Source organism: Ovis aries, chromosome 3 (assembly GCF_016772045.2).
Source record: "Ovis aries strain OAR_USU_Benz2616 breed Rambouillet chromosome 3, ARS-UI_Ramb_v3.0, whole genome shotgun sequence".
In the NCBI taxonomy this organism is placed as follows: Eukaryota; Metazoa; Chordata; class Mammalia; order Artiodactyla; family Bovidae; genus Ovis; species Ovis aries.
In genome coordinates this window covers 7,725,690-7,750,330 of record NC_056056.1, presented here as the reverse complement: position 1 = coordinate 7,750,330, position 24,641 = coordinate 7,725,690, and the positions used below count along the sequence as shown (strand labels likewise).

The 24,641-nt window shown below is 54.1% G+C and overlaps 2 protein-coding genes across 27 annotated transcripts in view; one reads left to right on the top strand and one right to left on the bottom strand.

Annotated features, from left to right (window-relative positions):
- SPTAN1 (spectrin alpha, non-erythrocytic 1) overlaps positions 1-5,982 on the top strand; it is a 58,145-nt gene extending 52,163 nt beyond the window's left edge. For 9 of the 26 annotated variants that reach the window (XM_060411752.1, XM_060411749.1, XM_060411748.1 and 6 more), the window contains 8 exons: positions 322-618; positions 1,135-1,247; positions 1,545-1,562; positions 3,915-3,969; positions 4,387-4,583; positions 4,670-4,723; positions 4,808-4,954; positions 5,042-5,982. In XM_060411752.1, coding sequence (XP_060267735.1) covers positions 322-618; positions 1,135-1,247; positions 1,545-1,562; positions 3,915-3,969; positions 4,387-4,583; positions 4,670-4,723; positions 4,808-4,954; positions 5,042-5,630 — 1,470 coding nt within the window. In that variant the 3' untranslated portion in view covers positions 5,631-5,982. Of the gene's footprint in view, positions 1-321; positions 619-1,134; positions 1,248-1,544; positions 1,563-2,650; positions 2,714-3,914; positions 3,970-4,386; positions 4,584-4,669; positions 4,724-4,807; positions 4,955-5,041 lie in introns of all 26 variants that reach the window. The other 17 variants (XM_060411765.1, XM_060411761.1, XM_060411760.1 and 14 more) reach the window with 3 other exon arrangements.
- On the bottom strand, positions 5,980-22,788 carry DYNC2I2 (dynein 2 intermediate chain 2). The gene is made up of 9 exons (XM_027966364.3): positions 22,591-22,788; positions 15,115-15,363; positions 9,272-9,381; positions 8,612-8,769; positions 7,988-8,097; positions 7,348-7,515; positions 6,911-7,143; positions 6,489-6,646; positions 5,980-6,287 (listed from the first exon to the last, which is right to left on the bottom strand). The coding sequence occupies exons 1-9, from the start codon at positions 22,774-22,776 to the stop codon at positions 6,049-6,051; spliced, it is 1,611 nt and encodes a 536-aa protein (XP_027822165.1). The 5' UTR covers positions 22,777-22,788; the 3' UTR covers positions 5,980-6,048.
- Between the last annotated feature and the right edge of the window lie 1,853 nt (positions 22,789-24,641).

The window sequence follows — 24,641 nt, the reverse complement described above, 5'->3', positions numbered from 1 at the left end:
GCAAACCCAGCTCTGCTCGGGGGCGTGGGATCAACATAAACCAGCCAGGTGGGGCCCTTGTCTTCATGAGGCTGCTGCTCTGGAAGCACCTGGGACACTGAGCTTGCACATCCCAGAAAGGGGAACATGGGAGAAGGATGGAGGCCCCTCAGCAGTGGGAGAAGGGAGGCAGAGCGGCAAGCGAGCAAGCCCGATGCCCTGGGAACAAGCCCCACCTTCCTGGGCCCTACACCGCTGCCCGCCCATTCGCCCACCAAGGATGGTCCGTACGGCCCCACACGGCACCTGCAGCTGTGCTCACTCAGTCACCTCTGCCTTCAGGTGGAGGATCTCTTCCTGACCTTTGCCAAAAAGGCTTCAGCCTTCAACAGCTGGTTTGAAAATGCAGAGGAGGACTTAACAGACCCAGTGCGCTGCAACTCCCTGGAAGAGATCAAGGCCTTGAGAGAGGCCCACGATGCCTTCCGCTCCTCGCTGAGCTCAGCCCAGGCCGACTTCAACCAGCTGGCTGAGCTGGACCGCCAGATCAAGAGCTTCCGCGTGGCCTCCAACCCCTACACCTGGTTCACCATGGAGGCCCTGGAGGAGACCTGGAGGAACCTTCAGAAGATCATCAAGGTGCTTCCCCGCAGGAGGGCCAGGCCCCGGCAGGAAGCCCTTCCTCCATGAGGAGTGAGGAGTCGGGATGGAGGGCAATTTCCTTTATCACAAGTCACTGTGTGTGGGTCCCCCCGCCCCACCCCAAGTCTGTGGTGTCTTGGGGGATGTGAGCTCTGAATGCCTCCCAGATGCCTTCTGTGCTGTCTTTGGGCTGAGGTTAATAGCTTGTCCTCCCTGGCCCCCCAAGGGCGTGGATCTTGTGTCCACTTTCAGAAAACTACTTCCTGTTTGTATCAAATGCTAAGGCTGGCAATAGCAGAGCCTGGGCCTGTCTGTGAAGGGGCGTGGTGACACGCCTCTGCCTCCTTGTTGTTCAGTCGCTCAGTCGTGTCCGACTCTCTGCGACCCCATGGCCTGCAGCACGCCCAGCCTCCCTGTGCTTCATCGTCTCCCGGAGTTTGCTCAAATTCCCGCCCGTTAGCTCGATGATGCCGTCCAGCCATCTCACCCTCTGCTTGCCTCCTTGGTCCTTAGGAAAGGGAGCTGGAGCTGCAGAAGGAGCAGCGGCGGCAGGAGGAGAACGACAAGCTGCGCCAGGAGTTCGCCCAGCATGCCAACGCCTTCCACCAGTGGATCCAGGAGACCAGGTGCGGCCCCACTGCTGGGAGCGCGTCCAGCGGCCCAAGTGCCCAGCCCTGGGGCCAGAGGGGTGGGCAGACTGAGGAGTGTTCGCCAGGAAACCGTTCCCGAGACGAGTCGCTGGTCCTGGATTGGGTGGGACTGAGCACAGCTGGCCCACACGGTGACGGAGGTGCAGAGTCGAGTCGGCGTGGTACTGACGATCTCGGTTTTGTCTCTCTCTCTCGTGTCTGTCTCTGCCCCTCGCAATCGCTGCTGTCCGGACACCGCCCTGTCTTGTGGCTGCTTGGATCCTGCCTCCACAGAACGTATCTCCTCGATGGGTTAATATTGACTTCCTATTTCTGCGGGCTCGTGGTGTGGTGGTGTCTCATGTGCTTGTTCTCTGCCCCTCCGTCCCATCGTGGCCTGGCTTGCAGAGGATCGTGGGATGGGCCTTCCCCTCCCGGGCGGGCTGCACGTTCCCCCGCCTGCCCCTTTCCTGGCACCCACCCCCTGCCCCGATGGCCTGTGGTCCGGGAAGGGGAACCACTCCCACGTTCCTGTTCAGGTTCCAAAGGTTCCCTGAGGGAGAGAGACTAGGCCAGAGCTGAGAGTCCCCCTGCTCGTTCAGCTGTGAGGATTACGCTGGACTTTCTGTCTTTTTGCACCATGTCTGATGGGACTGTATTGAGTCCTGCAGAAGTCAGGGACATGAGACAAGACGACAGTGTTGAAGGGGCTCGGGCTGGCATGCTGAGTCCCCTGTGCACTGACTCTTGGGGGCTGAGGCAGTCGTTCGCCTTCATAGAAAGTGTAAGGGCCCAGGGTTTCTGAGTGATGGGGGTGAGGGCTTGGGAGGAGCCCTGAGAGGCGTAGGGCTGTCCTGCCCAGTCCCGGGGGGGCCTCGTCTCCAGGCCGGGGCCTCTGCCTGGATCAGGCACATTTGCATTGTCTCACAGGACCACAGTGGCTTAGACTTGCGTTCCAGAGGCCCAGCAGGCAGGTCCATCAGGTGTTGGAGGAGGCAGCAGGAGAAGGTGCCCCCTGATAAGCACCAGTGGAAGGCAGAGCAGGGGGGATTTAGGGACCCCAGGTTCAGCTGGAGCTCTTGTGCCACCCTGGTGTCCACTCTCCCCGCCCAGTGCCCGTGGCTGTGTCTGCTGGTCTTGGTCTTTGTGTCCACGAGGTGCCCTGCTCCCCTTACCGTGTGGCTCCTCCCAGCCCTGTCCCATCTTGCTCGGTCCCCTCATGACCTGCCCCCCTGCAAGGCCGCCTGCCCTCCCAGGCCAACCATCAGCTCGGGTCCCTGCCGGGGCACCAGGTGGCCCTGCCTGTGCACTGCCAGCTTGGGCCTTGTGGTGTGTCTGTCTCGGTATGCTCTCGCCTCCCTTCCTCTGGTGTATTCATTTGGTTTCTTTTCTTTGAATAGCATAGCGTATCGTCGGGTCATTCGTGTCTATCAGTATGAAGTTGGGGATGATCTGTCTGGAAGGTTTTTCTCCTCTTATTTCTCTTCTTACCTCACTGTGGTTTTACCAATGCACTCTTGACTCCCCCAGGCGGCTCTGCTTTCTGACTAACCCACCGCCCGCGGCCGCGTGGGCAGGAGAGGTCTGTCCTCCCACTGCACCAGTGCCCACCCTCCTGCCCCCAGGTCCCAGGGGGGGTTGCTTTTCCTGGGGGGACGTGGCGTGCCTGGGAGTCTGACCTGATGGGGTAGGAGGAAGCCTGGTGCCTTGCCTTGCTAGAGCACTTTGAACTTGGGGCAATTCTGGAGCTAACGCTGGCTCGCTGGGTGTTAAAAGGGTAGGTGGGGGCAAATGTGGGTACAGGGGAGGCCGGGTGCGACCTCGTGAAGGACACGTGCACAGTGTGACTCGTCCCTGCACGTAACCTCGTTTGTCTGTTCACTGGTGGCCTCTGTGACCTCACACTGTTATGACTGTTACGTCAGGAAGAGGCTCCCCAGAGGCCCCTCGCTCTTCAAAACTTGGCTTTGGAAGGAGCCTCTGGAGTTGTTTCTCTAGATGACAGAACCTGAACCTGGGGTTTAGTCACAGCCACTCCTCCTTTGGGCAGAATGAGAACAATTTTCAAAACCAATCTGGCCATGATCTCGGCATCCCGGTTTGCATGTCGAGGGGCCCTCTGACCGCATCCCTGCATCCCAGTTGCTGTCACTTCCCGTGGAGCGTGGGTGCTCTCCTTGGGGACCTGAAGAGGCCCCGGGGACCCCTGGGTGGCTGTCAGCTCACCGGCCTCCCCTCCACCCTCAGGCCTCCTGTCAGGTGGTGGGGCGGTGCAGGTGCCCTCCTCCCCTGTGGCCGCAGCCCCCCTCTGTCCCGGGGGAGCTTAGTTGGCTCCTCAGGTGCCCTTCGAGGGCCTGGCTGGGCCTGAGGAGCCAGCCGCGTGCAAAAGCGTCCCGGCTAGGGAGCAGAGAGCAGGCCGGGTGGGGCTCAGCCCACCTCACCTGTGGGTGAATGCCAGCTCGGGCCGCAGCCTCCGAGCCTTGAAACTGGAGTAGCGGTACCTGCCCTCCCTGGCTTCCAGGGCTGCTGAGAAAAGGTAGCCAACAGCAGATAGGTCTTGTTCCCTCAGTAAAAGAAATTCGAGACTGCAGGTCCTTTAATCTGAGGAAAGTTAACTTCACGCTTGCAATCAGGCCTCTTGCCTCACTGCGTGTCTGTGTTTAGGTCCTGCATGGTGGAAGAATCTGGGACCCTTGAATCGCAGCTTGAAGCTACCAAAGTAAGTGCCCGTTCTGCCCACTTCTGCCAGCAGGCCTCCTTGGCTGCAGGTCAGGGACGAGGTAGGCTGCTTGGAAGCCACCCCCCTTCTCCCTTGCCTTAAAGCAGCCCAGGACCGCCATCACTTTAGAGGCTACTGCCTGGAGCCCCGCTTGGACAGGAAGAGGCTCGTTGGGTCTTCTATATCCTGTTGCCCTGGCAGGTCAACCCGCCGATCAGTGCCTCTCACACTGAAGCCTCTTCCTTTGTTGAGGCTGTAGGGTTTTAGCTTCATCCAGTCCCTCCTTTCCCCTTGCAGGCAGCCCTACAGGCCTCAGGCTGGGGTGCTGAGACTGAGGAGGGCTGTTAAGGAGGCGTTTGAGCCCACGGACCGAGGTAAGAACCTCTGACCCACGTGTCTTTGCCCTTCGCCCTGCAGCGCAAACACCAGGAGATTCGAGCCATGAGAAGTCAGCTCAAGAAGATTGAAGACCTGGGGGCGGCCATGGAGGAAGCGCTGATCCTGGACAACAAGTACACGGAGCACAGCACCGTGGGCCTGGCCCAGCAGTGGGACCAGCTCGACCAGCTGGGCATGCGGATGCAGCACAACCTGGAGCAGCAGATCCAGGCCAGGTGCCCGGGGCGGGGGCGGGGCGGGGGCACATGCCGCCAGCCGCCTGGGCCGGAGGACCCGTCCCTGACCCTGTCCCTCCTTCCAGGAACACGACAGGAGTGACCGAGGAGGCCCTCAAAGAATTCAGCATGATGTTCAAGTGAGTATCCCCGCGCCCTCCCTGCTGGGGAAGGTGGGCTCAGTAGCAGGGCCTCTGAGCTGAGGCATCGGCTTTCTGCCACAGACACTTCGACAAGGACAAGTCCGGCCGGCTGAATCACCAGGAGTTCAAATCCTGTCTGCGCTCCCTGGGCTATGACCTGCCCATGGTGGAGGAAGGGGAGCCCGACCCTGAGTTTGAGGCCATCTTGGATACTGTGGATCCTAACAGGTGACTATCAGGGAAGGAGCATAAGCGGCCCTGCCCGAGGCTCCTGCTGTGCCCTCCCTACTCACTACACCTTGCCCCCCACCCCAGGGACGGCCACGTCTCCCTGCAAGAGTACATGGCCTTTATGATCAGCCGTGAGACCGAGAATGTCAAGTCCAGCGAGGAGATTGAGAGCGCCTTCCGGGCCCTGAGCTCCGAAGGGAAGCCTTATGTGACCAAGGAGGAGCTGTACCAGGTCTGGGTCTCTGCTTCTGGGGCTGGGGGGTGGGTGTGTCCTTTGAAAGGCAAAAGCCCAGGCAAGGCTGGCCCTGAGCTTGGGGGCAGAGCTGAGTCTAGAGTCGCAGCCCCCAGTCTTGAGCCTCAGCTGCTGTGTGCAGACCCTTTTATCCTGTCTTCAAGTGAAACTCAGCCCAGGCCAAAGGCCGTTAACAGCAGAGATCCAGAAGCTTGGACACGGATGTTTCTGAAGTCGGGCCCACTGCCCACCGCACCCCATAGCACAGTTGGCGTGGTTGGTCAGGGCTCGGTTGACGTGCACCTTTTCCTCCAGAACCTGACTCGGGAACAAGCCGACTACTGCGTCTCCCACATGAAGCCCTACGTGGACGGCAAGGGCCGCGAACTCCCCACTGCTTTTGACTACGTTGAGTTCACCCGCTCGCTCTTCGTGAACTGATCCTCTGTTCCTAGGTTAGCCTGGCCCACGCTGCTTGCCCTACCGTTGCCTTGCTGCATGTCAACTCCTCTCTGTGCTCTTAAGAAAAATACTCCAGACAGTGTTGCTTTCCAGCGTAACCTTAACTTGCTTAGCTTGGTTTAAGATTTAGTAGAAAACGGTGCTTCAGTAACCGGCTTTAGGTCCAGTTGCCATTGCCACGTTGCTGCAGGGACCCAATTCCTGTCTCAAGGCCGGCTGCCCCATTCCGACTACAGCAAAATCTGAGCAGCCGGCTAGTTCCCCTCTTGTTCGCCCTCCTTCAATTTTGTTTTCATGTAAAAGACAAATAAATGACTTGACTCCCCCAAAAGCTTGTCATGTCGTCTTCATTCAGCTTCCATCATAAACACACAGCCCAGAGGTAGCCTCCCTGACCTCAACTGGCCACCTCCGAGGCCAGCTGGTCCAGGTGCTCTGTCTCCCGGGCTCCCTGTTCAGTGAACTCACTGCTCAGCTGCCACACCTTTACCGTGCCCTTGGCATCACCAGCAGCCAGGAGTTGAGTCTGCTGGCAGTTGAATTCAAGACAGTAGACAGGGCTTTCATCCTCGGTTTGCCTGACTGAAACTGCGGGCTTCTGGGAGCTTTTCTGCAGATCAAACAGCTGCACATCACCTTCAGGGAGAGTCGTGGGGTGAGATAGGCCCAGAGCCGCAGCCTCTGAGCCTCTTCGGTTCCCAAAGACATGAGAAGGCTGTGACTCAGTTCAGCTCTCCGTGCCACGTGACCTTGCCCACAGCCTCCCCAGCCGACAGTTGCAGGGACACGCTGGGCTCATGTCCCTTCAGTGGAGCGAAGCCCGGAGCCGTGCCTTACCTTCCCCAGAAGCAGCCGCAAACACCAGGGGGCGCACCGGGGACCAGCGCACAGCAAACAGGTACTTGTGGGAGAGCTGCAAAGAGGTCAGGGGCTGGGCCTGCAGCATGGAGTACAGGTGGACGTGGCCATCCGTCCCTGCGCTCAGGAAGAGATTCCTAGATGGGACACAGGGCAGGCGGCGGGTGAGCACTGGGGTCCAGGTGTGGCTGGGGCCTTTCTGTCGGACTCCTCATGGGCTACTGGGCTCCGGAAAGTAAGGAGCCGATTCCCTGGAGCTAACCACAGGAGCTCTGGGTACTGGAGCTCAGTGGGGAAGACCCGGGCCCAGGGCAGACTGCAGGCTCCTAGGCAGTTCTGTGTGGGTCCTGGTGGGACTCCCCCGACCTCCCTGTGCCAGAGGCCCTGTGGGCCCTCCCTACCTGTGGAAGGGGGAGCAGCTCACAGAGTAGACGGGGCCACCGTGGGGGGCGAAGGTGAACTGCGCCGGGGCCCGCAGGGGCACAGAGCTGGGCATCCGTGTGACAGCAGCGTCCTCTGCCGTCAGGGAGCACTTGAGCGGGAAGCCGCCTTCTGTGCCCAGCACGAAAAGGCTGGGGTCGAAGTTAGAGAAAGCCACCGCCGTGGCGCCCACCTCAGTCTCCCCACGGGAAGGCTGCGGAGGAAAACAGCAGCAGGGCAGAGCCGGGGGGGAGTCTGCTCGGTGGCCCCAAGGAGCCTGGGGCACGTGCGTGACTGCTGTAGCCCTCGGGGACTCCCACCTGCCCACCCGCCCCCAAGGCGCACTGGCTCAGGGGGTCCCAAGGCCCAGCGCTGCCTTGTGGGCCTATGTCCAGGGTGGCAGCCTCACCCCTTATACCTTCTTCAGCTTCGTGTTCCTGGGGAGCTGCTGTACGGCCAGGGCGAAGCCCGTGCTCAGCTGCAGCCGGCCAGCCCCAACCCCCTGCCAGAGCAGCACCTTCCCGTCAGCGGCCACACTTAGCACCTGGAAGCGGTGGCTGTGCCGGGGCTCCGGGAGCCAGACCACCTGGGCAACCGGGAGAGGAGCCAGGTCACAAAAGGACACCTGCCCCACCTCCCGGCAAGGCCAGCTGTCAGCCTCCACACGACCTTCCCCTTCTCTTCCAGGAGGGAAAGAAAAAGGGAGACTTCTTGCAGAGGCTTGGGAGCCACCTGACCCATCAGGGGGTAGACCCAGAGGGTTCCCAGGTACCCCCAAGTCCCAGCAGAAAACCAGGACGGCAGAGGCTCCATGGAGGCGGCCAGCAAGGCCAGGCCCAGGGGGCTCCCTCTGAGGGCAAGTATGACTCTGGACCCAGATACTCCGAGAATGCCAGAGGCAGCTGGCCAAGCGCTGACTCCCTGGTGACCTTCCTCCTGGGTGGTGGCCAGTGGGCACCCCTTCCCCTGCTCCATGCTGCGGAGCAGACGCCCGGACGGCAAGGCCTGGCTCTGGAGGAGGTTACCTCCCACCCCGCCCGGCGGGCCGCTGCCCTGACCTGGTACACGGGGTCCGTGTGCGTGTCGTCCGTCAGGCCCGTGCGCCAGAGCAGTGGGTCCTCGGGGCGGCTTATGTCCCACACCAGCACCTCGCCACTGTACAGTCCACCTAGAGGCCAAGTGGGCATGGGGAGCCGCCCATAGCCAACAGCCTCGCTTTGGGGACGGGCACCCGCCCCCTCTCGTCCACTGCGCTAGGACGTGGGGCTGCTTCCTCAAAAACAGTCCTGGTCCCCAGGCCGCCTGCTCTATCCAGCGGTGCCCACCCCGGGAAGCTCCCCCACCACCAGGCTGCTCTCCCCTGCCCGCACCCGCCGTTCCTCCAGCTTCACCTGCCCCCTTTCCCAGCGCGCACATCACTGTGGTCAGCGCCCTGAGACTGCCTGCTTCGCCCAGCCTCACATCCTGACCAGGCTGTACCTCCACGTGGCCTGCACCACCCAAGACTCAGCTAAGGACCTGCCTCCTCCTCCTCCTCCACACCCAGTTACCCCACCCAAGCCCAGGGCTCAGGACCCCCTGTGGTCCCTGCTTCTGGCTGTGACCAGGGGCTGAGGGCCAAATGCAGGGCCTCGGCCACCCGCTACAGGATGCGGAGCAGAGACACAGGCTGGGGGGCTCACCTGCCACGTGGGACGGCCGCGTGGGGTGGAAGGCCAGGCACATGGCGGCGCTGGGCACCTCCACCACCGCCGACGGCTGCTGGGGGCTCAGGCCTCGCCGGTCCAAGTTCCAGGCGCACACGAAGGACCTCAGCGTGCTCCAGTCCCCGTCATCCAGCCTGCAGAGACACACCCGCACGAGCTCAGCCCGAGGCCTGGACTCCATCCCAACCTGCGCCACCCCAGCCCACCTTGCTCCTACTGCCCGACCCACCTCACCCCGACACACGAGTCTCTGTCCCCATCACACACAGACACTGTGTTGGGCACCCAAGTGGCAGAGGCGCCTATATGGCACCCCAAGGTCATGGCTCTCCCCGGAGAAGGGTCTCCAGGAACCAGGGACAGGGCCATACGTGGCGGGGGAGGAAGCTGCGCATGTCTGACACAGCCTGGGAGAGACGAGGCAGGCCCAGGGCTCACAGCCCACTGCTGATAGCTGGGCACTGGGAGAACCTTCCCTTTCTTTTCCTGCGAACCCAAGGCTCGGGCAGCCTTGAGAAGGAAGATTCCCACAAAGGCCAGCTCTGGGCCCACCCCTTTCTGCGCAGACGAGGAGACGGATTCAGACGAGGGTCTCAGGGCGTCCTATCGCTCCCACACACCCCTGTTGCTACTCACCGGCCATAGGAACAGGCCACCACAGAGCCAGTGGAGTTCCAGGAGACACCAGTCACGTGGAGACCCTGTCCTTGGGCTGGGGGGTAGCTCAGGGTATGTAGGCAGGTCACCTGCAAGAGACAGGCCATCCCCAACTCCGAATCCCAAAGCCACCCAGCAGGGGAGTGAAAGGCAGACACAGGTGTGGGGCTCCCGATTCCAGTCAGGATTCCAGGCCACTGCCCAGCCCGGGGACAGTGCGGAGCCTTCACCCCATCACTCCCCTCAACAGGGTGCTTCCAGAAGGAAGAGCCTTGGGAATTGAGATGGACACCAGGCTCCAGGTCAGAGCTGGACCCTGTACTCCCATCTATTCCACACAAAATCTCCAAAGCCTTGGCTTCTGGAGTGGCACAGGGGTGATGGACCCTGTACTCACATCTATTCCACACAAAATCTCCAAAGCCTTGGCTTCTGGAGTGGCACAGGGGTGATGGCTGCCCGACAGTGAGAGTATCCTGGATGCCACATGACTACACAGGTGAAAAACGGTCACAGGAGCACGTTTCATGTTAGGTGTATCTCAACACACACTTTTTTAAAAGCTTGGGCGCCCTGTGGCTCAGCCCACAGCTGCCAGCAGCAGCTAACGAGAAGGCCAGCAGTGCTGGCCACGGTGAGGGTCTGGTACACTTTCCAGGGGCTAATCTGCACCACAGGCCGAAACTCCTGCGAAAAGTCTCACCTGTCTTGACCTCATAACCCCAAACAGAGAAACCATCCAATGGCAAAAAAAAGTCCGAACTCTGTCAGAAGCTGCACTGTGGGCCTCTGGTGAGAATGCAGAATGTCCAGACACCGTGGAAAACAGCCCAGCGATTCTGCAAAATGTTGTTACCAGCAATGCCACTCCGAGGGACATGCCCAAGAGGACTGGAAACGAACACGCCAACACGCGCACTTGAACACAAGCGGCCACAGCAGCGCTCACGACAGCCAGAACGTCCAGCGACTGACGGACCAGCGCGGTATAGCCCTACCACGGCGAACGGTTCAGCCGCAGAAAGGAATGACGTCCCGAAAGACGCTGCAACACAAGGACCCCTGACAACACTCTGCTAGGCGGACACAGTTACATACTCAGCTGTTATGAGCCCATTACGTGAGATGTCCAGAAAGACAAATCTGAAGACAGAAAGGGGGTGAGCAGCTGCCAGGAGCTGTGGGGGAAATGGGGAGTGGCTGCTAGTGGATGTGAATTTTTGGGGGGGAAGTGATGAAAATATTCTAAAATGGATTGTGGCAAAGCTTACATACCTCTGTGCCGTGCGCTCTGTCGCTCAGTTGTGTCCGACTCTTTGTGGCCCCATGGGTGGTAGCCCTCCAGGCTCCTCTGTCCACAGGGGATCTCCAGGCAAGCATACTGGAGTGGGTTGCCATGCCCTCCTCCAGGAGATACTCCCACCCCAGGGATGGAGCCCAGGCCTCCCACACTGCAGGCGAACTCTACCGTCTGAGCCACCAGGGAAGCCCCTACTGGAAATATATTAAAACCCACTTCACACTTTAAATGATTTATATGGGTGAATTATATGGGTTGTAAACCATATCTCAGTAAATTTGTTGGGTTTTTTTCCTTTTTTCAGTTGTGCCCCTCGGATCTTAGTTTCCCAGCTGGGGGTTGAACCTGTGCCCCCTGCAGTGGAAGCATGGTATCTTCACCCCTGCACCACCAGCAGAGTCCTCGGCAAATCTGTCATTCTAAAACAAAGCCATGCAGTGGGGCCAGGAGGCAGAGGGGGCATGAGAAAAACTCTCGGGGTTCTGGTTCCATGAATGTTTGCACTGTGTGAAAATTATGGGCCCGAACACTTGTGATCTGTGCCTGTGTTTATGCACATTTTATGAATTCAATAAAAGTTTGTACTAAAAAACAAACTATAAGCATTATGTATCAAAACAGCATTTGTAACTGCAACGATTAGTACACTTTAAAATCTAAAGATGAGAAGGCAGAGGGACAGAAAGATGGGCTGCTCCGTACCTTCATTGGTGGGTGTCTGCCAAGACCCAACACAGCACACCGTGAATTTACCTGTGTGGAAAACCTACCTCAGCAAACCTGACTCCATGAAAGTCTATGGTGAAGCATCGCGCAGCAGTTTAAAAAGGACAAGAGTCTATAACGGAAAGGGATCTCAAAACAGGAAAAATGTATATTTATACACATATTATACATATATAGATAACTGGATATATGTATAAAACTGACCATATATATGTACACGGGCTTCCCTGTTGTCTCATATGGTAAAGAATCAGGAGACCCCGGTTTGATCCCTTTTAATTTTTAAAGGGAATGGCTACCCATCCAATATTCTTGCCTGGAGAATTCCATGGACAGAGGAGCCTGGCAGGCTACACTCCATGGGGTCACAAAGAGTCGGATATGACTAAGCAACTAACACTTTCACTACACACACACACACCCACACACCCACCCACCCCTGAATCACTTCGCTGTACATCTGAGGCTATATAATATTAACTATACTTCAATTTTTTTTTTTTGGCCACACCAAATGGCATATGGGATCTTAGTTCCCCTACCTGGAATCCAACCCACATCCCCTGCAGTGGAAACACAGAGTCTTAACCAGTGGACCACCATGGAAATACCTAACTGTATACTTCACTTAAAAAAAATTATAATAGGGAATTCCTTGGTGCTCCAGTGTTTAGGACCCCATGCTTCCACTGCTAGGGGCCCAGGTTCAATTCCTGGGTGGGGAACTGAGAGCCCACAAGCTATACCACACGGCCAAATAAATGAATAAAATAAAAATGGTAATAAATAAATTAAAAGGACACAGGTGAAGTCTACGTAGCAACCTGACAACACAGAACAGGCTTTGCTTCTGAAGATAAAAGACCCCAGACTCGTCACAGTGCCTCCCCGCTGTCAGCCACACGTGCAAACAAGGCCAGGGCAGGACAAGGCAAAGAGGCCAAAGGTTCCGGGGGTGCCCTCCTGGGTGCACTCCCCTAGGTGGCCTCCTCCCCATCTCTAACTCCGAAGTGTTCGGCCAAGTCGTCACTGATTTTCCGATTGTGAAGGCGCAGTGCTTGACTGAGAGCAGCGGCTCAGCCTTTCTGGGGCTACGACAGCCATGGACAGCAGGGAAATGTCAAGGCCAACTCCCTGACAGCTGGAGCAGAGACAGAGCAGCCTGATGCCTCAGCCAATGCAGTGACTCCACTGGGGAAATAATCAAGAAATTCATGCAAAGGAAAACCAAAGTGGGAGAGACAGCCTCGCTTTAGCTCTGCCACACAGCAGCAAACCGGCAAAGACTACTCTGCCCCACACTCAAAAAGGAAAGCAACTTCAGGGCCGCGAGAGGCCCATATGCCCCACGGCCACCCAGGGGTGCTGCCTAACCCCCCACCTGCTCACTGCTTCCGGAAGACATGCTTCTAGAAGCGATGCTGTGCTGAGATGTCCACCAACGGGGACCCCAAGAAGGCTGCCTGTCCGCTCAGTGGCACGTCAACGCAGGTTCTGGGGTGTCTGGGGCCCCTCCTCTACAGGAACTGGCAGGGAAAGCTCTGCTGAGCGCGAAAGGTCGCAAACAGCCTGGACAGCGTTCTCCACCTGCGTCTAAGATGCTCTTGATGGCAACAGTAGCAGCAGCGCGCTGTGTGTCAGGGTGGAATGGGAAAGGCCTGCGAACCACTGCTCCCACTCGCAGTACATGTTCCGTATTTTTGCAGCGACTGTTTGTTAAAATGAACATGTAGTGCTTTGTAATCAGAGTATTTATTTATTTTTCCTGCTTTGCAGATTCAATCGGAGAGTAACTACAAAATTGTGACGGTTTCTGCCATGTATCAATATGAATCAGGCATAGGCATATATACATCCCTTCTCTTTTATTTTTCATTCATTTTTATTTATTTAGCTGCACCAGATCTTAGCTGTGGTATGTGGGATCTAGTTCCCTGATCAGGGATAGAACCTGGCCCCCTGCGTTGGGAGCACGGAGTCTTAGCCACTGGACCACCGGGGAAGTCCCTGTCCTCTCCCTCTTGAACCTCCCTCCCCATCTCACCCCTCTAGGTTGCCACAGAGCACCTCTGGGTTCCCACTGGCTGTCTATTTTACATATGGTAACGTGAACGTTTCAATGTTACTTTCTCAAATCATCCCCCCCCCGACTCCCCCACCCCACCCCCCCGCCGTGTCCAAAAGTCTGTCCTTTATGTCTGCGTCTCCTTTGCTGCCCTGCGAAGAGGATCATCGCACCGTATGTATTTTCTAAAGGGGGAGAAAGTAATATACAGGTGGACCAAACGCACAGAAAGGTGGAAAAGCCTTAACAATGAAGAACAAGCGCTTGGGACTTCCCTGGTGGTCCAGGGGCTAAGCCTCCGCGCTCCCAACGCAGGGGGTCTGGGTTTGATCCCTGGTCAGGGAACTAGATCCCACATGCTGCGACTAAGACTCAGACACACAGCAAAAAAAAACCCAAACAAACAAAAAACCAACAGCTCACCCTCTTTGAATGCAACTGTAAAAAGGGGCAGCTGAGCCCAGATTTTAACGTTCATGACCTTCTTCTTGCACTCCACTTAAAAATAACAACAAGTCCACACTTACTTGTGGCCTTGGCAAATGTTTTTCAGAGGGCTTTTGAGGATTTCTCTCAAACAAATACACTCTCCCAAACCTATCAATGATTTGGTGGGAACAGGACAGCTGTATATCCAAAAACAGACGGAAGAGGAAGGGCGGGAGAGAAGGGCTATGACCTCTGAATACAGAACTACTCATCTCCATTTCTCGAGGAAGAAAACAATGCATAAGAAAAGCCTTCACTGCCTAGTCAGCAGCCTGTCCCCAGGCACCAGCAGGGTGGAGCAGAGGTCAAGGGCCCGCCTTCGTTCAGAGGTTTCCTGATCTCAAGTGATGGCTCCAACTGGACATTACAGGGTGACTGCTCTGAGCTCTGCCTCGAGACCAGAAAAGGCTTGGCAATGCAGAAGTCACTAGAGCGCCAAAGTAAAACCAGGGAGACTGGGACTCAAACTCCAGCTCAGCCAGTTACAGCTGTGGGACTGCAGACAAGTCCCTTAGCCTCTCTGAATCTCATCTATAAAATGGCGATCAAACGAACTCCGTGGCAGTCCTGCGCTTTTGCTGCCAAGGGCCCCGAGTTAGACTCTTGGTCAGGGAACTAAGATTCTACAGGTTGTTCAGCGTGGACAAAAAATAAATATAAGATGGAGATCAGTAAAGAACTAGCTGTCCAGAAGGATCAATGAGTTGGCACAGAGTGTACCTGGGGAAACAGAGCTGAGTCATCAAGGAAATAAGACCCAGAGTCAGACTGTCCAGCCTCAAACCCTGCCTCTACTGCCTACTAGCAGTGAATGGAAATAACAAGGCACCACCAAGGGTAGCAGGGAAGGCCCAGTGACTTCTTAGCTTAATATCTGGCAAAAAGTAAGAGCTTGGTGAATGCTGTTATGATTGTTATTGGTGTTCCTATTACTTGGCGGGCCAGGGCTTCCCAGGTGGCATTACTGGTGAAGAACCTGCCTGCCAGTGCAGGAGACGCGGGTTCGATCCCTGGGTGGGGAAGATCCCCTGGAGGAGGGCATGGCCACCGACTCCAGTACTCTTGCCTGGAGCATCCCATGGACAGAGGAGCCTGGCGAGACCATCTACAGGTTCGCAAAGACTCAGACACGACTGAAGCAACTTGGCATGCATGCTGTTATTGGGTGGCACAAAAGAAGGACTTAAGATGAGCTAAAGCCACAACCCAAGGCATCCCAGGCCCGTTCCAGCCCATCCCTACCGTCTGCTGCTGCTCGGCCCAGTTCACCTCGAAGCCGTCAAACGCATGGCTCTGCCAATTCTTGTTCAGCTCTCGGGTAACCATGGCCTCCACTTTTCGGAGAAAGGCCGCAAGCCGGGGGCCGTTGTACCGAGGCACAGACGGCAGGCTGACCGGCTCGGGGATCTCGGTCTGCACCTCAGCATCCACATGCTTCCGGGCCTGCACGGACGCTTCAGCGGTGGTAATGCTAGCCGTCTGGCAACTTTTCTGGAGAAGGAGATTGAAACGCAGTCACCAGCCAGCTCTCCTCACAGCACCACCTGCCCAGGCACTCACTCACCCACAGCTGCTGTTTATCCTTGAGCAAAAGGAACACTGCTCACTCTGTCTGCCTGACGACCGTCCCCTTCCTCTAGTAACTAGCCCATCTTCCTGGGGAGGAACCCAGTTGGTGTGGTGTGGGTGGAGATGACCCAGAGGGAGTAACCCTTTCCAGCCAGAGAAACCCACTCACGTGGTGTCAACAGGCAGTGGGAAAACTTCAAGGTCATGAGTAGAAGACAGTCACTTTCTTATTAAAAATATACCTCCTAGGGACTTCCTGGTGATCCAGTGGCTAAGACTCCGCACTTCCAAGGCAGGCGGCCCCGGGTTCAATCCCTGGTCAGGGAACTAGGTCCCACATGCCTCAGTGAAGAGTTCACATGCCACAAAGACCCAGCACAGCCAGATAAAAAGAAATTAAATATATATATACACCTTCTGTTAACAGATCTCCTTGACTATCGATTATAAAACATACCAATTATTTAGTAATAGCTTTTTAGGAGGAAACTGTATTAAGTGTACACATCAGTTGTGAGACACACCCCTTTTAATACCTGTTAAAATAGAGGTTGAAGAGACGTGTTCTAAATTGAGGACATACAGAGGCACACAGAGAACAGATAGAGACACTGTGTGGCTGAAGGCTGAGCCCCCTCACTCCCCTGGGCAGTGACCACCACCAGCTAATATGGAGCACACAGCCCCTCATTTCACCCTCCCAACACACCTGAGCTGCACACCTGACTCCAGAGTGGAAAAGGACCTCAGCGACCACGCTAGACGGGTGGTCTCCCTGAACAAGGTCGTAGAACCACCAGGAGGCTGGGTAAGGGACAACCTGCTGCCCCCTCCCCATCAACAGAGCTTCTGGTTCACTGGTCTAGGATGGGGTCTTTGCTAAAAAAGCCCCCAGGTGATGCCACAGGGCGGGTACTCAGATCCCATCTATATGCTTCCTGCAGCCACACCCCAGGGCCCAGAGTCCATCACCTCTGCCCTCAAGGTGCAGACAGCACTCACGTAGCCCCCTCCACCCCCGCCTTGATCTGAGGACCGGGTCTCACCTAGGGCAGCAGGACACCCCTCTCTCCCTCCCTTGGCCACAGCCCTCTCCACCGGGGCACCTTCCAAGGTGTCCTGTGATCAAAGGACGCATGCATGTCTGTGGGGAGCTGCTTGGGAGGCAGCCTGCTCCCCAGCTGCCATTTCTCTCCACCCTGCCACCCGTCTCCAGTTCCTTGGCCCCCGTTTAGCTGGGCAGAGGGACAGACATCACATCAGGGAAGGGGACGCAGCCTCCTCCTTTTCTGGAGGACACGGCTGACGTTTACCAAATGAGGGCTCCTATACAACTGAGATTCCTGTCACCCACGAGAGGCTCTCCTCACGTGGCCGCTTGCCAGGCACCTGCACCTACAGCACAGCGACAGAGCCCGGACCCCCATTCTCCCGTTTGGGCTCGAGCACCAGGCAAGTGTTAAGAGACCCCAAAGGAAAGGAGCTGGCCCACAGGAGGGCAGCTGGGGAGGACAGGGTGAGACAGGGCTCCTCGCCAGGGGCTGAGAAATGCTGCCAGTGTGAGCACGGCTTCCCAAAGTCCCCCTTCCCAGCCCTTCCACGTCCTTCCCTGAGTCCTGTACACACACCTGATGATACTCGGGCGTGATGGGAGCTGAGACGGTTCCTGACCTAACTAAGCACCTCTTTATCAGCACACCAACAAAATGTGACGCCTTTGAGACATTCTGATGTTAACTAGCAGAGACTGTACCATGGGAACATCTTGGATACAATGTTGCTGGGAATTCCCTGGTGATCTAGTGGTTAAGAATCCACCATGCAGGGAATACCGCTTTGGTCCCTGCCCGGGAAGATTTCACCTGCCTCAGGCAATTAAGCCACCACAACAACTGAACGCATGCCGCGCAACGACTGAAGCCCGCGAGCCTAGAACCCACGCTCCACAGAAGCCACCACGAGAAGGCTGTGCTCCACAGCGAGAGAGTGGCCCCTGTTCACCTCAACTCGAGTAGCCCGCGAGCAGCAGCCAAGACCCAGCACAGCCAAAGTTTAATAAATAAACAAAACTGACAGGAATTCCCTGGTGGTCTGGTGGTTAGGACTTGGCACTATCACTGCTGGGGCCCGGGTTCCATTCCTGGTCAGGGAACTAAGGTCCTGCAAGCCTCACAGCACAGCAAAAAAAAAAAAAAAACTAGTTGAGTGGGTTTTATGATGCAACATGGCCATTCCGTTGTCTCCTGTGTCTCACTCACATGAGGCCTCCAAGAGTGTGGGGGCAACTGAATCCAGAACCAGTATCAAAGTACTTCAGGCTATGACCTCCTTTTACTTGGCCTTGCCTCAAGTATATCAGGGTGGTGGTGGTTTAGTTGCTAAGTCGTGTCCAATTCTTGCGACCCCATGCCAGGCTCCTCTGTCCATGGGATTCGCCAAGCCAGAATACTGGAGTGGGTTGCCACTTCCGTCTCCAAGGAATCTTCCCAACCCAGGAATTGAACCCAGGTCTCCTGCACTGCAGGCAGATTCTTTACCAATTGAGCTATGAGGGAAGGCCGTATAGCAGGGTAGCAAACAGTTACTCAAAGGATGACCTGGAGCGGAGAGTCAACCAACAAAGACAGCAATGATCAACATTTTCACCGAAGCTGGGAGGCCCTGTTATGCCGCAACACCTTTGACTTCTAATTATTGCCAGCTACTCTGGTGGTGTCTTCACGTGTGTCTTGAAAAAAAAAAAAAATGTTTAGTATCAAAACTATTAGCAAACTCCAAATGGTTGAGAACCACAAATCCAATTCCTGAAAACCTGTGAGAGGCCAAACCTCAGGTTAAAAACAAACACCTCCAGCAGGGGGTGTCATCTGCTACAGAACCCACGAAGGCGAGAAAGCAGCCCCGGGTACAGGGAGAGGGAGGAGCGGACAGGTAGGCAAGGTTAACTCAAAGCAGGAGGGGAGAAATTCGGCAGAATCAGGCTGTGGAGGACAGGCCACCAGAAAAGGGTTCCATCCAGTATTTCCCGGAGGCCTCTGGGAGATGCAAAAGTACACAAGACCCACTCCCTGCCCTCTGGGAGCTCACAGTCCAGGGACAGACCTGAATGCCCAAAATGAATGCATCTGCTGATAAAAAGCTTTAGAACTAAACGGTAGTGATGGCTGCACGTCGTGAAGGTATTTAACATCACCGAACTGTACACTGTAATATGGTAAAATGTGTATGTATCTTACCACAAGAAAAGAATGCACCCTATATCCTTTTTTTTGTCACCCTGTGGCATCTGGGACCTTAGCTCCCTGACCACAGATTGAACCTGTGCTCCCTGCATTGGAAGAACAGAGTCTTAATCACTGGACCACCAGGGAAGTCCCCCACTCTACATTCTGAGGACTCAAATAGGCTTCAGAAGGGTAACACTGTTGGAAAGGAGGGTGGATTATATTAATGGTTCTCAAGTTTTGCCACATATGACAATAACCTGAGGAGCTTTTATAAAACCAGATTCCCAGGTCACACCACATACCAATTAAACCAGAATCCCTGGAAGTAGGGACCAGATATTCATATTTTTCAAGACTCTCCAGGGCATTTCAGTGTCAGCCACGTTTGAAAAAGCAGAGACCAGGATTAAAGCGATTAGGAGCCCTTCATCTCAAACACTTAGACGTGAGCCCCCCCATACGTGAACAGTACTGGGGGTCAGTCTCAAACTGTTTTCTTATTAGCAGTCTCATTTAATCCCACATTAAGTATTCTAACAAGACCCACTTTGCAGATCACTTGACTGGCCCAAGGCCAAGACCCCAAAGAGTCCCCATGCACTCAAAGCCAGGTCTGAACCCAAAGTCAAGGACCCTGTCCCTCTGTGAATAAATCGAGATAAAGCAAGAAGAGTTAGATCAAGCCAAAGATCACTACTACTTCAACAACGACAACCAAAAATCCATCACTGGAACATAAAACTGCACTCCAATACTGCATCACTACATGAGCCAAGCAAAGAACAACGTTTGGCTTTTCCAATAGAACTTGCAAAAAAAAAAATTAAGAAGCTGCATATAAAAATTTAGCTAAGGGCCTCTGTAACAATCTAGAAGGGTAGGATGGGGAGGGAGGTTCAGGAGGGAGGGGACATGGATGTACCTATGGCTGATTCTTAAAGATATCTGACAGGAAACAACAAAATTCTGTAAAGCAATTAACCTTAAATTAAAACAGATATAAATTTTTTATTTAATTTAGCTAAAACACTCATCACAGGGTTCTGATAAGAGAAAAATTGGAAACAGTCCATCAAAAGGGACCAGTTAAAATAAAATGAACTTACAGTAGTGAGTGAAAAAGTGGGTCTACAAAATATTCTGCAACGTGATTTCATTTTTGTAAAAAAAAAAAAAAAATGGAGGAACACAGACAAAACAGAGAGGGAGCAGGTATAAACCAAACTGCCGGAAAATGAGACTATGGGGTGGTTTTTATTTCCAGTTTTTCCTTACCCAGATGTTTTCCTAAATTTTGGATACCAGGACTTCCCTGGTGGTCCTCCCCTCTGAGCTCCCAGTGCAGGGTGCTCAGGTTCAGTCCCTGGTCGGGGGAACTAGATTCCACATGCCACAGCTAGAGTTCGCATGTCGCGACTGAACAACATCTGGCGTGCCACAACTAAGACCCGGCACATCCAAACTAATAAGTATTTAAAATAAATAATTAATCAAATAAATTTTGGACACAGAAACTTTTATAAAGAGAAACAAGTTAATCTGGAAAATTAACTCTTTCTTTGGACCCCTTCAACAGTCTTAGAATCTTTATTTTGGCCACGCCAGGCAGGTTGCAGAATCTTAGTTCCCTGACCAGGGATCAAGTCTGCATCCTCTGCAGTGGAAAGGCAGAGTCTTAACCACTGGACCACCAGGGAACTCCCAATACTCTTAGGACTTAAATTAATTAAGAATCCCCTTCAATAAAACTTCCCTGATAGCTCAGTTGGTAAAGAATCCGATAGCAATGCAGGAGACCCCGGTTCAATCCCTGGGTCAGGAAGATCCTCTGGAGAAGGGATAGGCTACCCACTCCAGTATTCTTGGGCTTCCCTTGTGGCTCAGCCGGTAAAGAATCCGCCCGCAGTGTGGTAGACCTGGGTTCAACCCCTGGGTTGGGAAGATCCCCTGGAGAAGGGAAAGGCTAGCCACTCCAGTATTCTGGCCTGGGGAATTCCATGGACTGTATAGTCCATGGGGTCACAAAGAGTCAGACACAACTAAGTGACTTTCACACACACACTTCAATAAAACAGCAGAGACTGATTCAAATGAACCCCCTAAGATGAAAGCTTTTATACCTCAAGTATTAGAATCAGTTCTTGGAGCCCTATTGGTTCAAATTATAGGTACAAGAAAATATGCCTCAATCTCATTCTTTGTTTTAATTTTAAAAAAAAGTAAAAAGTTTGACTGAGTCAGTGATTCCCAATCTGAACTCTTTCAAAATCTGAATCTTCAGCAAGTAAGAGCTATTTCAAGTATTTTTAAAAGCCAGTGAATGTGAATTACACATTAACCTTCAATAAAGATGAACAGAAATAACTAAAATATCCCCTGCCTTTGCTTTTTTTTTTTTTTTTTTTTTGCCATACCACACAGCATGTGGAACTTCCCTGACCAGGGATCAAACTGTGCCCCCTGCATTGGAAGCAAGGAGTCTTAACCACTGCGGCACTAGGGAAGTCCTGCCTTTGCTTTTTAAATAGAATCTTTTCTATCCAGTATGGTGAAGTGGGAAGTGCTCTGAAGCCAGATCAAATTTGGCTTGAGACCTGCAGACTGCTGGCCTGAGGCAAGAAACTTGTCCTCAAGTTCAGCTCAGTCGCTCAGTCGGGTCCAACTCTTCACGACCCCATGGACTGCAGCATGCCAGGCTTCCCTGTCCCATCACCAACTCCCTGAGCTTGCTCAAACTCATGTCCGTCGAGTCAGTGATGCCATCCAACCATTTCACCCTCAAGAGTTAATCAAGAGTTAGGACTTTGAGGATTCCCTAGTGTTCCCGTGTTTTTAAGACTCTGAGCTTCTACTGTAGGGGGCTCAGGTTGTGATCCCACATGCTGTGTGGTACAGCCAAACATAAAATTTTAAAAAAGGAGAGAGGGTAAGACTTCATGGAAATCTCACCGGTACTGGTGTTGGTGAGGAAATCGTCTTCTGCAGGACCTCTCATCTGTGTGGAAAGCAAAAGCCTGTTTCCTCTGTGGGAAAAATGCAGCCCCCTTCCAATGCTCATTTTCACTGAGGGAAAACTAACATCCTTAAAATGATCTGCAAGCCCTAAACTTGATCTGCCTCTCCTTACCCTCTCAGGCCTCACCTGTGACCATCCGTGCCTTCTCATTCCTTTCCAGCCCCACCTGCCTCCTCACACACACCAGCTTTGCTTGGACCGCAGGACCTGTGCGCTCCCCTGGCCGTTCCACCTCAAATAACCTTGACTAACTCTCACTGCTCCAAATCTGCTGGAACATCACCCTCTCAATGAGGGTGCCACCACCCTGCAAACAACCCTTTCACTCCGCAACCCAATCTTTCTAATCCCTCACCCTTTTTCTTTCAGCCATGGCACTATTCACCTCAAACACACTGTATATTTACTTCTTACCTGCACTGTTTTACTTTCTGTCCCCTGCAGACAAGCGCCCCGTATAAGCTCCAGGAGGGAGCTCACCCACTGATGACTGAGGAGTCGCCAGGGGCACAGCAGTGCTCAAAGTCCATACACACAGACCCCTCAGGGGCCCTGGGGCCCCTCAGAAGCCCCGCCCTCGTTTCAGACAACCTGGTTTGTGTGCTTTGGATTAAACGACGTACTAGAAAACGTGTGTATCTCGACCTTAAGATGCAGTTTGGTCTTTTTTTTTTTAGTAAAAGTTCGGTTTGAAATGCCTAGAAACTGCAGTTCACACGAAATCCTCCAAAACCTGGAGTCTTTAAAACCTCTTCTGGTTGCTACTCAAAGACCAGGGAAACTGAGACGTGAGTACCCCCAAGGATTCGTTTCTGTGGGTTAAAATATAAAAATAACCTGGCCCAGCTGCCGCGACGTCCCTCGCCCTCCTGCCCGCGTCACCCAGAGGCACACCCGCGCCCTCACCGTCTCCCCGCGGATGCCCTGGACGCCCCTCCACTGCGAGGGCACGGACGCCACGCCCAGGGTCTCGTCCTGAAGCGGCCCGGGCCGCTCGGGGCCCTCGGTACTCGCAGTCCCGCTTGTCGCCAGCGCCTCAGCTCCCGCGCTTCCCGCCAGGCCGAGCTGCCCAGGTTGCGCGCTGGTTGCCATGGAGACGGCTCCGCCGGCGCCACCCCACCCCCAACCTCCCCACCTCGCGCAGACGCAGTCCGCCGCGACCTTCGCCCCCGCGCCTCCAGAGTGGAAGGCTGGGGCAGTGAGGCTATCGGCGCCATTTTTCAGTTTGTCAGAGCGCACGCTCCAACACCCGAGAAGAAGAGATAAATTATTCTTTTCCCTTGATGCGACAATCACTGCCAGTTTTAGGATTCTCCAGCCGCAGAGGGAGCACGCCTGGGGCTTTCGCGGCAACTCTGGGTGGGGAGGGAAGTACGGAAGCCAGGCACCCGTGCCAAGTTCAAAGATGGCGCCGAGCGGCCCGGCGCAAAAGAGAGGGCGGGAGCCAGCGGCCGCAGCGGGCTTTAGAGTTATGGGGCATGGGAGTTCCGAGCTGGCGGAGCAGCCGAGCGCTCCAGGAGAGCCCCAGTTGGCGGCCACCTCGAACCCAAGTGCTCGGTCTCTGAGCCTCGATTTCTGCCTCAATAGAATGGCGATTTTAAATATCCATATATGGATCCAGAGTGTGCTTGAGAAGGCCCAAATGAAATCGAACGTAGGAAAAAATGCAATTTAAACCGAAGTTAAAGACTGGAACAACTACCAATTATTGAGTGTCTACCGTATATGTTGATTTAATAAATCTTAAAATAACTATGAAAAATCAAATGTTATATGTCGCTTGAGGGTGCTGATTGTCCAAAAAAATAATTTCCCCAGCTCACCCATAAAGGCCACATCACATTTGTCTAAGACCCTACAGACCCTTGCTTGGCCCCAAGACCCGGTTCTGAGCTTCTTGGCAAGAATCCTCTGGCCAGGTCCTCTGGGCTGCTTTCTTCCTGTCCCTGAACTCTCAGAGTTAAGGAAACGCGCCCAGAGGCTCCTCTGCACCGCCTCACTACTGATGCTCATTAGGACTCAGTTCAAGTCAAGGCCGTGAGGCCCGATTAGATTAGCGACACTGGAAAGACAAAATGCAATAGAAATTTCTTCCTAGAAAGAAAGTAGAACCAGACAAAATTCTCCTTGTAAGGCCCTGTTAACACTAGAAAAGTTTGCAAGCATCACCAAAGATGCAAAACTCATGTTGAAAAAGAAACTCAAGGCTGTGAGGGTCAGGAGGCTTGGATATGAAGACTACACACTGCTATGTCCTGTTTTCAGACTTGACACCTCTCTGCACTTTGGTTTCCCAGCTATAAAAATAGATATAATCAAGTTGAAGCTAGTAGAATCTGCTTTATCACAGTAAGGAAGGAGACTATTTCAAGAAGAGGAGGGTGGGACTTCCCTGATGGTCCAGTGGCTAAGACTCTGTGCCCCCATTACAGGGAACCAGGGTTTGATCCCTGGTCAGGGAACTAGGTTCCACATGCCACAACTATAAGATCCCACATGCCACAGCTAAGACTCGGTGCAGTCGAATAAATAAAATATTTTTAAGAAGGGTGGCCCAAGGTATTAAACACCCCCAAACAACTTCAGTAGAGTAGTGGGAACAAAAACCAGCTTGCAGAGGGTTTAGGAATGGAGAAAGTAGAGAACGTAATGGACATTATTGGGAAGTTCAACATAGGAAGTAGTTGTGAGTGTAAACTGGTAAAACCTAATTGGAGGATAATTTGACCTTTAAGTGTGCCTCCTCTTTAATCTAGAAATCCTACTTCTGGTAATTTTTCTTGAATTAACAATTACAGATTCACACGGATATTGAAAGCCAAGGATATTCAGCAATTATTCATTCACAGTAGAATTATAGCAAGATCCTGCAGCCAGCCTAAATTTCCAGGCAAAGTCATGGCACACAACAGGTATTCACTAAATATTGAGAAAGAATGGACAGTGAGGCTTTAGTT

Bases quoted from the DNA above. Each gene is read 5' to 3' on its own strand.
- DYNC2I2 (XM_027966364.3), bottom strand. From the start codon at position 22,776: ATGGCAACCAGCGCGCAACCTGGGCAGCTCGGCCTGGCGGGAAGCGCG. The intron at 15,364-22,590 runs GTGAGGGCGCGG...CTCCTTCTCCAG, and splicing joins AGGGCATCCGCGGGGAGACG to AAAAGTTGCCAGACGGCTAG. The intron at 9,382-15,114 runs GTAGGGATGGGC...TGTCTCTTGCAG, and splicing joins GGGCCGAGCAGCAGCAGACG to GTGACCTGCCTACATACCCT.